Below are 12,800 nucleotides of genomic sequence, written 5' to 3'. Positions count from 1 at the left end.
TGCTCCACAGAAGTGTTCTTAATGCTTAATAGCTCATCAGAAGATAATATCTTGGGTTAGGCAGTAATAATATGATTAGGTGCTTCCTAGGTATTTAAAAACCGATTCAGACAGGTCTTGAAGTGAGTGGCTTGTATCCTTGTGTGAATTTTCCACTTCATTTTCTGGTCTCAATGGATTTCTTTGTCTGTCTTACCTGTGTCTGTGAATTCTGCTTGCCATTAAGCAAATACTCCTGCTGTTCTTTTATCTTTTAGTGAATTTAACCTTTCCTGATGGCATGCCTATCTTACCACTAAAGCCTATGCTATCAGATCAGTACCTTCTTACTGAGTACAGAAAATTATTAGCCTCTTTTTTTCCTCTTTCATTTAAAATACACAGAATTTTGATCAGGATTTCATAAAGTTTTGATAGCAAAAAATACTACCTGTAGTAGGAAGCATTAGACAATTTGTTTTTAAGTAATGAAACGTGGTTTGCTAACTGGAGTGTACTACTTCTGCTTCTTGGAAAGCAGTCATCAAATCCAATATCCATTGTGATTTTACAGGGGTCTTTTTTTAACCTAGTAAAAGCTTGAAAGTTTTATGTTGCATCTACACATTCTCTAAAGGAAAGACAGAAGCATTTAGAGCAAAGGTGAAGAGAAATGTTGTTCTTATCTGGAAAATGACAGTGACAAGATGGATTTCCCCCTCATTTTTCCCCATTTCCCCCAATAGTATCAGGTTTTCTGGTCACGTTTTAGTGCCTGTCATTATTATATTAGCTCAAAATGTTGAGGCTCTAGTCCCAGGTCAGCTGAGTTGATCTGTTCTGTGCAGTGAATTTGGAGTGAGATTCAGAGAGAGCACCAAGTGTCTTTAGCTGTCTGTACTGAGGCAGCATCCAGTCAGAAGTGTGTAGTTTTTACAAAGACTGCAATGTCTGCAGGGAGATGGATCCTTTGTCCAAATAAAAGAATCACAGGATTGGAAGGGAGCTTAAAGATCATCTAGTTCCAACTCCCCTGCCATGGACAGGAATAGGCAAAATTTCTTTTTATATCCTTGATCAGAGACATAGTGTTAATTAACAGCTGTAAAATAGTTTCAAGAATGATCTCTTGATGACTTTTTTTTTGGAGGGGTGGAAGGGAATTTAAAAAGACTGAAGCTACCAAAGTCTCAGTGTCAAGCCAGCCCCATTTACTTTTGCTGGTTTGTCTTTAATGCTTTACTTACTGCTGCACTGTTAATATTTGTAAGTGAAAAAGCCCCACTGCTCTTTTCCAAGGAGCTATTTTTGAACATTTTCTGATTATTCATTACATTATCTTATCACATTGAAATTTTCCTAATAGGTTCCAGGAGGAAGAAAAGGGCTGAAATTTGAAGCAGTGTTGTGTGCTAGATCAGGGGTTATATACAGAGCTCTTAGTTCCGGTGGAGTTTAGAGCAAGGAAAGAAATGCTTGTCAGGCCCTTAACAGATGTACTTTACCAGCAGCTGGAAGATGAAAAGCTTGTTGTATTTTTTATTTTTTTTTATTCTGCATTTCTTGATCACCATTTTCTGGCCCACAGGATGTCTTTATGACTGTGATATAAACCTTGGAAAGAAAAACAGTTTTAGTGGTTGACAGTCTCTTAACTTAGAGCAGCACTGGCCATTAGACTTTGTGCACATTTGTGTGTGGGTGGAGAGTTTGATAGTGACAGATACTGGACATCATTTCTCTAAAAGGCTGACCTTGAAAAATCATAGCATCGATAAAGGATGCACAGCTCTAAAAGCTGTAAAATGTCAAACAACTTGAACCTTATGACTCACTGATGTACAAGTCTTCGAGATCGTATCCCTACAGCTTCTGAAGCAGTCTCTGTTAGAACAGAAGCAATACGTGACAGAGAGAAGTAGAAATTTTGATGCCAAAGAATGCTAATGTGAGTAATTTGCCAAGTCTTTTAAGTTCTGGTTAGCTTTTTATCTTAATATTGCAAGGCCTGTGTTTTCAGAGCTGAGTGAGGAGTTTGCCAAATTTTTTTATCCTCTACTAGATCTTGAGAAGGTTTGGGCATCTAGCAGGGCATTATTTTACATGTTCATTGTAATATTTAGGAACATGCTTTTTAAGGTCTGTGCCTTAATTCTGTCAAATATGGTAAGGGGCCTTTCTTTTTTTCCAAAATATGTGCATGTATTTCAGTTGTGGACTGTTTGGGATAGAGCATGTCTCTTTACTCGATGAAATTATTAGGAGATCACTCGAGATTAAGATTCAGCATGGGATGATAGAAGGGTTTCACAGGTAAGTTACTTCATATTAGGAGAGCCACAGAGTGCTTCGAGCTGAATTTTGGAAATATTTGAGGTAGGTAGCTTTTCCTCTAAAGATCAGAGGAAAGCAATTGCTCTTACATGTCTTACATGGTCCAGCTGACGGAGCTTTATCAAAATAATAATTAGTTAATTTTCTGAATGAGGAAAACCTATTTACTGTTAGTGAGGAAAAAGAAAATTCTGGATGGGAGAAAGAAACATGGATTGAAGGCTTTCTATATGAATATGAAATAGGATTTCAGGACATAACCTCTATATGAAACTGAAAGCGTTTTCTTCTAATATAAAAGGATGGGCCAAGCTATGGACAAATAGGAACTACTTTTTTTTTTCTGAAAAATTTAGGAAGACCAAATTTTTATGTCTTTCTGTATGAGTATATGTATGACTTCTACAAATATACATATATGTATATGGAGCTATAAAAATTTGTGTGTGTATATCCACAGTATCTTGATTATGAATACAGCTGCACACTTAAACACTGAAAATTAGAGATGTAAGGCTTTTTCTAAGAACCTGCTTTAGAAGATAAGCCCTCAGGGGAGAAAGAAGGTGTGTTCAGCTCTACTGATAGAGGCTGGGGTCTTTTGCTCTGTGTTCAGAGCCTTCCTGATGCCAACAGTGTTACATGGGTTTTCTTCTGTTAAGCTGATATCGAGAGAAGTAGACTCAGGGGAACCAATTGTATTAGTTTAGGCTAATTCTGCTTTAGCAACATCTTGAGCACTGCAGATGAAAACTAAGAAGATTAAAGTCCACATAATCTGGGGATCTTTATGTAAGTGAAGTTCAAATTACCATAAGCTCTTCAAATCATTGATCTGAGGATCAGTAAGAAGGGAAGAATAACTTAAACAAGCTCAACCTGCAAATCCATGTCTTTGAGTCCTCTTTCTTTTTCTTTTTTCTTTCCTTTTCCCTCTTTTTTAAAATTTTCTTTTTTTTTTCCTTTTTTCCTATTTTTTAATACAACCTTTTAAGAATTCTTTAGTGTAAGAAAATTGGTTTTGTTCTATCTTTCTAGGGAAAAGGAGGTTTCGAAGGAGCTGCACAACTGTGTCTCTTACTCAGTTAACAGTTGCATTGGATTAATGGAGGCTATTAAATGGTGAAAGCCAATGATTGATTATTTTAATGCTAGCATACTATTTCAATAAAGACTGCTTTTAAATAGAAATCTGCCTTAATGGCATTGCTATTTTACTGACTGTGGATATTGTAGCTTCTGATTCTTTGGACCAATTAGAAAGAAAGGAGGGAATAGATTTGTGATGCTCAGTGGATATGTCCAGATACATAAGAAACAAGCCAGCAGGCCCGAAATACTTTGAGTTGCACAAATTTTTCACCCTATTTAATATTTAAAGACTTGTAACAATGTTTCTGTGGATTTTTTGACCTCACGATGGCAGTAATTCTACTAACATTGTGTCCTTTTCTCTGTTATCATTCATGGTTCAGTAGCTATGCTCAGGGATTTGAGTTGACATCTGTGTGGGATGGTACTTCAGTGCACATCTGCACCACTGACATCCTCCAGAATGGAGTGGTCCCGTCCAATTTGCCTGTAGTGACAACCAAACCATGCCAGGAAATCACTGGAAAGAGTGGTAAGGGGGTTGGGTCAAGCCATTTCAGAAGCATTTTGAAACTGACTTCCAGTGCTCAGAACATTTTCAGGGGTGGTTTTATTAAAGTAGGAACTTAGCCTGAGCATATGGCAGGTGAATTTAGAGCTCAGGCCGTAGCCATGTATTTAAAAGTGGCCGAATTGCCTTTCTGAAATACTCTATGTTGATAATATTATGTAGTTTATATTGTCACTTAAAGGAAATACATTGCCTTTGGTCATTAAAATAGACCTTTTGAAGCTTTTTTCCAAGGGCTTAAGAAGTTTGTCACAGATAATATTTGTAATAAAAACATTTGTGAAATGTTTTTATTACAGTGAATGCATGTTAGGAAGGTGGAGAGAGGTCTGGCCATCTGTAATGAACTCCTGCACTACCAGTTGAGGACCCAGCCCCTACTCCAGCTTCAGAGGCTGAGGTGTTTTATGAATAAAGTGAAACTTTTCATTTAGGAAGAATGGTTGGGGTTTTTTCCCCTTTCTAAATCTCTACTGCTACTTTGAGATGAATTACAGAGGATTACTACAATAATAATAATGTAACAGACCACCTAGATGTTGTTAATAATAAACTTGATGAAATACCATTTCACGGAATGAATTTTAAATGAGCTTCTTTTTTCTGCCACAAGTAGAATGAGAGTGTGGAGTTTTTCTGTCACAGACCAGTTTAAGTACCTTTGAACTATCAGGGAGGTATAATCTGAGTGCTCTCTGTATACCAGCTCACTGTGAGTCACTATTTTCAAGTAGAAATTGAGTCCGATTTTAAACTCTTAAGACTGTGAGTGGTGATATGTTATTATGGTGCTTTTCATACTTGAGTACGAGATTCTGTGCTTGAAAAGGTGGTATTTCTGTGTGTTGAGCAGTGTGATATCAACGTAAAGCCCACTGAAGTAACTGAAAATATTTTCTTTATTTGAAATTCAGAATTGCTCTAATTCCAGTACACCTATAGCCTATACATAAACACTGTATCTCTTCCAGTGAGGAGGGTAGTTTTCCAAGAATATTGCTTATTTCCTTGTCACTAGGGAGCAGGGCGTGACTGGTGATACCATGTTCTTCTCCCTGATAATAGGCAGTAGAAGACTCCTTTTGGGAGACAGTACATCTTAAATTGGTCCTTTCTCAGGGCCAGGATGGGACCCACATGGAATGCCTGTAGAGGAGTATGAGGAGGATGAAACTTCAGTGAGACTTGCATAATGAATGTGCATAATATTCTAAGGAATAATCCATCTTCTAGTCTGCGGGCACTGGGTGGGAAAAAAAAGAGAATCTTGTTATTTCATCTTAATTTATATAATGTGCTTTTCTGGATACATAAATCTTATGCAAGTATAGATTCCAATAGTTTGAATATGGCTTCTTTTATAAACCTTTGAAAGTTTCATAAGTTGTTTTTTTCTTTGCATGATTTATACCTGGGTCTTGTTTAAAGGCTGTGAAAGATCAGTGGCTTAAAATCCTTTAGTCAAAAGCAACAACCATCCACCTTATATTTTTATTACAAAGGATGCAAAATATTTTACTCAAAGATGTTTCAATGCATTTTAAAATTGAAACAGACTAATTTTTTGTTGTTTTATGGGTCTTGAAGAGCCTTAAATTCTAGTTCCATTGGACATCATGAGGATCTGTACATGTGTGTGATCTCTGTGGTACATTGCCTGATCTAACATGTTTTATTTACTGCATATTTCATAGCTTTCAAAATATGAAAATGAACATCCATAAAATATAGTTAGAGTATCCTAATTTACAGGTTTTTTTAGTATGGCAGTGAGAATTGTTTATCTTAAGAAATCACATTTTTTTAATCTGGTTTTGTCTGTAGATCCTATGCAACCAAAGCTAAGGAAAATTTTATGTGGGAAAATATTCTTTGTCCTTCCAAACTGTGGCAGAATCAGTTTTATGTTGCTTAAAAGTTCAAATGGAACAGGAAATTGGAACAATATTTAAAATGAAAAATAATTATGATTTTCTTCACTGCTTATGCTAGCATCTTTAATTGTATTAAGTTAATTTAGTATTACTTCCTTCATCATGGTAAAAACACATAACTTGCTCTTATATTAAAGGAAGTATAGTGTGTATGTATGCAGCAAAATCATGGCCTTTCATTACCTTTAAAGTCCTTCAAAGTCTTTCTGTGTCGTTAATGGATTCTCAACCATGACTTACTGTTGCTTTGTTTCATGTTCTGCTTATATAGCTTTAGTAGTAACTAAACCTAAGGAGTGAGTGCAGAATAATTACATTCCATATTCCGTTTTATACAATAGCAGGTTCACCTTATGTCACTTGGCCAGCCCAGAAGGGAGTATTATTTTTTGCAGTTTTCTTTTCTTTCTGAGGTTAAAGTCAAAGCACATGGAAGATTGTGATTTGATTTAGTGTCTGAAAGTGCATGAGATTCATTTTTTGTAAAGCTCAACTGAAATAAAATAGACCTATAGAAGTTTTGCCCACAGGATATTTTGTTTTAAGAAAATGGCTTTCTTTTGAAGGGCGTGTGCCAGAACATGGTTTTAATTCCTGTAGAATATGTTCCTTTTATAAATGTGTGTTTTATTGCTAACACCATATGGCTACATGTATGTTATAAAGGCCGCTTATGCTGGCAGGCTCAAAAAGCAAATGTATAAGTGTCTTTAAGCTCAGAGGAATTACCACCCCCAAATTATTAGTTCCTTTTTCATATTTTAGTGTTGACCTTTCTGTTTTCTCTCACAAGGAATCTATCCCTGAAGCTGTCGAAGGAGGTGGAGCAAGGAGAAGCCAGGTACCCTCGAGTCAGCCAGCTGGCTGGCAGCCCATCTGTCGAGTGGCCTTTCACTGGTCTGGAAGAAGGTGGAGGCATTGAGTCTCTCCCCTTCAGATTGATGCTCCAAGACTGCACGGCTGTAAAGACGTTGCTTCTGAAAATGAAGAGGGTTCTTCAAGAGGTAATCACCCACTTATTTGTTAGATTCATATATTTCAGCATTAATGAGCTAGGCAGCAGAAAAGGGTCAGTAAAGTTTATGGACTTGGTGTCTTTTAATATGTTTTCAATACATGGAATTGATGCAGAAGTATAAATAGTCATGCCTCAACATGGTGAAGGTCAGAAAGTTTATACTTCAGCAGAATTTAAATGATTCTGCCATCTTGGTGGCCAGAGTGTAAAGCTTTTTTTGAGCTTTTGCTAAAAAGGGGACAGGGGAGGCCAAGTGCTTCAGGTCAAAATACACTGTATGTTTTTTTTCCAGTATTTTAGACCTTTTCAGTTTTCTTACTACAGTTGTTATCCGTTATGAAGTTGCATGCAATTTGTTTAGGGGAGAGATGCAGTGGAAAAAAAAATCTCTTAAGTAACTACTAAAAGGTTGCCAGCTTCACTTTGTAAATGATGGCTGAAATCAGATTTTGTGGGCCATTCACTGGTCCATTCCTAACAATTTCAAGAATCCTGGCTTGTCCTGTCCTGCTCTATTTGCCTGCTTCCCCTATGGACTGCTGGTGTTGCTTTGAAAATTTTCTTTTGTGTCTGTTTTTCTTTAGAATTTTAGAGAAATAAAATTATTAGGGTTTTTTTTTTTTTTTTTTTTTTTTTTGTATGCTTTCCAGCTGTGGAGCCTTTACTCAGGTATATACTGTGGGCTTTTATCTTCATTTATAGCAAATTGCTGTTTGCATTACCTTTCTGATCTACAAGAAAGTTTTGTTTGTTTTTATCTATATAGTTCATAGAAATGCAGAGTAGTTTATGTTCAGCGGGCTCTCTGGAGGTACACCTTCTCAACTCAAAGCAAGACTGACTCAGAAGAGGTTTCTCAGATCCTTGTCCACTTAAACTTTTGGAACCTTAATGGGGTCTCCACATCATCTCGGGGTAACCATTTCAATATGTGACTACATCATTGTAACTTTCTTCCTGAAGATGGAAACAGAATTTCTCCTATTGAAGCTTCATATAATGACGAAAAATAATTGGGGGGGGGAGGGGGGGGAGGTTACTGGTCACTTCTTGGTCACCTGTAGCTAAATTCAATCGACTGTTGTCCTATCTTGAAAAGGTTTGTCAAAGGTTTAGCCATGGTAGTTTGCAATTAGACCTCCTACACAGCATGGGTTTTGCTCATTGGCAAGCCCCAGCCGTTCCAGTTCCCTTCAGTCCACTAGGAGCTTCATTTGTGCTATATGGATCCTTAATGCGCTTCTGAATCCAGAATTGAAATCATTAATTCTCCATTAGTTGCTTTTTATATAATGTGAGAATATAGAGTGAATTTAAAGGATTTGTAACTTCATTTTATCTGGAAATAAGTAAGAATTATTATATTATGTGACATAGCAGTTCTAACATTCAGGTGGTAATATTGGCAGCATTCTCTGTTGCTTCCAGGAAAGGTCTTTCTTACCATGATGGTAAGCATAAGAATTTTGGTTTTAACATAAAGAGTTCCATTAAACTTGTGTAAGAATCTACTGATATTTTCTGTTTGGAAATATGTTGTATGTTTCAGTACTTGATCTTTAAAAGTGTTCACCAGGTGATTTCCCCAGAAGGAACAGAAGATATTTCATGTGACTCCTTGGAATTTCGTGTCAAGTTACTGATATCTCCTTATGTATCTCATTGATCTTATTTTCTCGTCATAATCATTCAGTCTTTTACTTATTTGTTCCTTTGTACTATATCATTTTCATCTCCCCAACTGGCTGTAACACAGTGTGTGTCTGTAGTTTTCTTTTTGTCTTGCCCTATGAAATCAAAATGGCCTTTTCCTAATCCTACATTTGGATGTCCATACGTGCTGTAATTTGCCTCGAAGGAACCTGAGTAGCTACTTTTAACAACCAAGGACATGACCTTGAAATATGTTAGAAATTTATATTGAAATGACACAACTTGATTATCTTCAGAAATTCAGACATTTATGTGTTTATGCCACTTTTAAATTATTAGTGAAAGATTACAGGAAAATATAATCCTGTAAAATTTAAGTATTTTATTGAAGAATCTGATAAATAAGTTATCTGAGCATATTTAGCAGACAGTTTCCATGGAAAAGATCCCTTACTTCCATTGCAACTAGATGTAAGTTTTTCATCCGAAAATCACTTCTGCCCCAACCAGTATTATAAATCAAACTCAGAACGGTACAGAACAAAAGACATAAAAGAAAAATTCTTTCCTTACCATGGAATGCTCAGGCATTTTTAGATGTAGTCAAACATAGTCTCTGGCAGTCTTATCTAGAATTGAAATATTTTATACTTGCAAAAGTGTAAAATAAGATTATATCTTTATAAAAATAATAATATTTAACATGTTTTTATCCACTTCAAAATTATGAAAAGCGTACAAATTACATGGGGAAAATTACATGGTTTACCAGAAAATAAAGTTGCAGTATTTCTGTTTTATACCTGATATTACCCTTAGAAGAAGAAATTACAGTAGTGTATACCTCTTTATTGAAAAATAGCATGCTAATTGAGTTAAAATATTAGTCCTGTTATTCAGTGTAATCCTTCTTCTTAAGCACTGAGCACTGCTTCCAAGGAATAATTCAATTACGATCTGCCAAAATGTAATATTCGCTAGTAAAATATGCTTTTTTTTGTTGCAGTTGCTTGCAATTGACGAATCTAAATGGAAAAACTGCATACAGTGTATGCTGTACTGTGCTGCAGACTTACAGGCTTGTTATTAGTCTTATCTTGAAAAGGAAAATTGAAGACATGGCAGTAACTTTCAAGATTGAGAATGTTATTTAGTAAAAGGCTAATGAATGATCATTCAATTAAGAGAATTAATTACCATTTCACTTTCAGTGAAAAAGCCTTGTAAATGTCTACTAATAATTTTTTATGGGTTTGGCCCATGTAAGGCTCAAAAGGCAGATTGTTCCCCAATGTTTTGGGAAACCTCATTGAACAGAGCTGGATAGTCTGGAGGGCCCTGGCCTGTGAGCAAACTGGTTGATTTTCCAAATGCTCTGGGAGATCTCTCTGTCTCATCTGCAACTTTTTCTCATGAATGTTCCATTTCTGATGGACAAATATGCAATAAATTGTGTAACCAAGGCCTGTGGGATGCATAATTTCATGAAAAAGTACTACCAGAATATTACCTGTACTACCCAGCATGGGTAGCTAGATAAAAGCCACTTCAGCACAGCAGACAATGCCAGCTATTTTGCACCCTGTCTGTGATTTCTTGGTTTCCCTTTTCTCTCCAGCTCTTAGATGTTTGTTTTGACTGTTTGGTTTTTGATTTTTTCTTTTATAGAAGTCTTTATAGGACTGAACCTTTTGACGGTAATAACTCCTCACATTTGAAAGAGAGAAGACAAGAAAATAAGAGTTGGATGAATGAAATTTGGGAGCTTTGTCCACTCCTAAGACATTGGTTCTTTACCTTCTGACTTGAGACAGGCCTCTCTGCTCTGAATGTTTCTTCAACTAATCTCTGTCATTTTTTTTCTCCCCCATTTTGCAGGGAGAGTATAGAACAATTGATATTCTATACTTTCTATATTTTATAACGTTTTTGGCAACTGATTGATTGTGTTTAGCCAGTGAGCTTCTGAAAACTAGACTGTAGCTTCTTTCTCACTCATTGCTATCAGCAATAATGAATATATAATGCCTATTAATCAAGCAATATGTTGGCTTTCCTGTAGTCTTCCAGATGAGAATGAAATTATTTCCATCTGTTGGCTTTTTTATGGCTTGAGTTATAGCTGGCTTAGTCAATGTTGAAGTCTGGCTAATCGAGGGGACATTTAAGGGCTTTTCTAAAATCTTTGGTCGAACATTTCAGGCAGAGACATATGAGCAAAACTTGTATGGTTTTGGCTTTGTGCCTAGCAAGAGAAGGTCTTTATGCTGAAATAAACATAATGGAAAAAATACAGTTGTATTGGGAAGGAATCCATTTAGTCAGTGATAATGGGGTTCCATTCAAACTTTAGTTGTAGAGCTTGTTGATTAATTGTACTGAGTGCCATAATAAAAAGAAAATCTTTGGGCATGTAGAAATAAGGTTATATTTTCCATGTATTCTTTATGAAATATGTAGTTTATCAGCTGCATAATTCTACTTTTAGGTATCTTTATGGCGCTATGAAAAGTGACCTTATTGGTTGCTGATCTAGAAAATTAAGATACGTTGTCTATATGCTTGTGTAATTTGGAATGTAAATTATTCAGCCCGTACTTTTTGTAGAGCTCTGCAAAACACCATGCAGGCTATGGAGCTTTAGCTAATTGCTACAATTAGCAATAGGACTAAGTCACTTTGGACATATATTGCATACTGTGTTTTACTAATTAATCATTTATTTTACTGAGGGAAATTGCAGCTGCCTGTGGCTGTCATTAAAAGTTAATGTGTCCGATACAGTGTCTTTAGATTGCACTTGGAAAAAACACCAAAAAAAAAAACTTAAAAAAAAAAAGAGAAATGTTGAAAATTATGTCAAAATTGCTGTGAGACTGGCCATTAGGGTTGCCTGAGATTAGTGGGGCAGAGTGATACCACTCAGGCTGCAATTAGTCTGTCAGATATCACTGGCTGCCTTACTTCTCCCCATGCATCTTTCACCTCATCAGTAAAATAAGCATAATTGTAGAGTCCTCTTTTATACTGCATTTGCAATTCACTGATGGAAAGTACTGGGAGAAAGCTAATTGCTGTTTGGATATTTTGTAGTCTGATTGCTGGTCAATATGGAATTGGCCTTAAACTGTGGTTTTTAGAGATATTAAAGCATTTCCTTCGGTCCTCTATGAAATGTATTATATTTCCCAATATTGTGTTAGCCATGCTAGGAACCAATTGCAAGTTTAATACCCTGTAAAATACTGCAGGTTTTCTTCCTTTAAGTAACTTTGTAATTAACCACTGTAGCATTGCTGATTTATTCAACAACACTGCATCTAACCCAGTCTCTTTTATCAAGTAATTCATGCTGGAAATTGGTAACTCCTTCATTTCATGGTATGTTGACACTGCATATACTCATAAATTTAAGTAACTAATAATAAAAATGTACTAGATTTAGTAATATGATTTAAATTTATCACGTTAAATTGGCTTTTTCACTTGGAAGTATACATTGGCATTCCCATGCCTAGCTGGTTGCAAAGACAGACAGAACACTCCAAAGCTGCACTTTGCATGCTTTTTTTTCTGGGAGGGTATCTCAGAGTAGTAGAGAATATTGGGAACAAGTGGATATAATCAGATATTCACTATGGCAGTGAAGATGTTTTATTCTAAGATTATCTGTTGTAAGGTGTTTAATATTGACAAACAAACCCAATATCAGTTATTTAGTTACACGTTCTCAAGGTACAGGAACAATTCTGTCCATTCCATGTGACGGCACACAAGCGGATCTGGCACCAAGCTGGCAGGCCTGTGGTTTCTGGCAGCCTCCTTCCAGCCCTTCTTAGAGAAGGGCATCACATTTGCTAACCTTCTGTCAACCGGGAGGGACCTCTCTTGTGAGCCAGGAGGGGGGTAAATCATTGAAAATGGCTCAGTGAGCTCTTCCACCAGCTCCCTCAGTACCCTTGGGTGGATCCTGTCTGGCCCCATAGATGTGTGCATGTCTAGCAAGTTGCTGGCCATTTCCCCTTGGATCAGGGTGTTTTCATTCTGCTCCCTGTCCCTGTCCTCCAGCTCTGAGTTGTCCCCTGAGGACAACTGATATTACTGTTATAGATGGATGCAAAAGCAGCATTAAGTTCCTTATCCTTTCTCTTCTTCCCATATCCAGTAAAGGATAGAGAGTCTCCTTAGCCCTTCTTTTGTTTATGTATTTATAGAAACT

At 36.4% G+C, this 12,800-nt stretch overlaps 1 protein-coding gene across 9 annotated transcripts in view; it reads left to right on the top strand.

Annotated features, from left to right (window-relative positions):
- Nucleotides 1–12,800, top strand: part of CCSER1 (coiled-coil serine rich protein 1) — a 628,091-nt gene that overhangs the window by 257,303 nt on the left and 357,988 nt on the right. For 8 of the 9 annotated variants that reach the window (XM_066186374.1, XM_066186373.1, XM_066186378.1 and 5 more), the window contains one exon: nucleotides 6,704–6,914. In XM_066186374.1, coding sequence (XP_066042471.1) covers nucleotides 6,704–6,914 — 211 coding nt within the window. The remainder of the gene's footprint in view (nucleotides 1–6,703; nucleotides 6,915–12,800) is intronic. The other variant, XM_066186375.1, reaches the window with a different exon arrangement.

Source organism: Chamaea fasciata, unplaced genomic scaffold (genome assembly GCF_029207755.1).
Source record: "Chamaea fasciata isolate MVZ Bird 193981 ecotype frontalis unplaced genomic scaffold, bChaFas1.0.hap1 SCAF_6, whole genome shotgun sequence".
In the NCBI taxonomy this organism is placed as follows: domain Eukaryota; kingdom Metazoa; phylum Chordata; class Aves; order Passeriformes; family Sylviidae; genus Chamaea; species Chamaea fasciata.
Note: the sequence above shows the minus strand (reverse complement) of the source record. Positions and strands in the feature narration are given on the sequence as shown.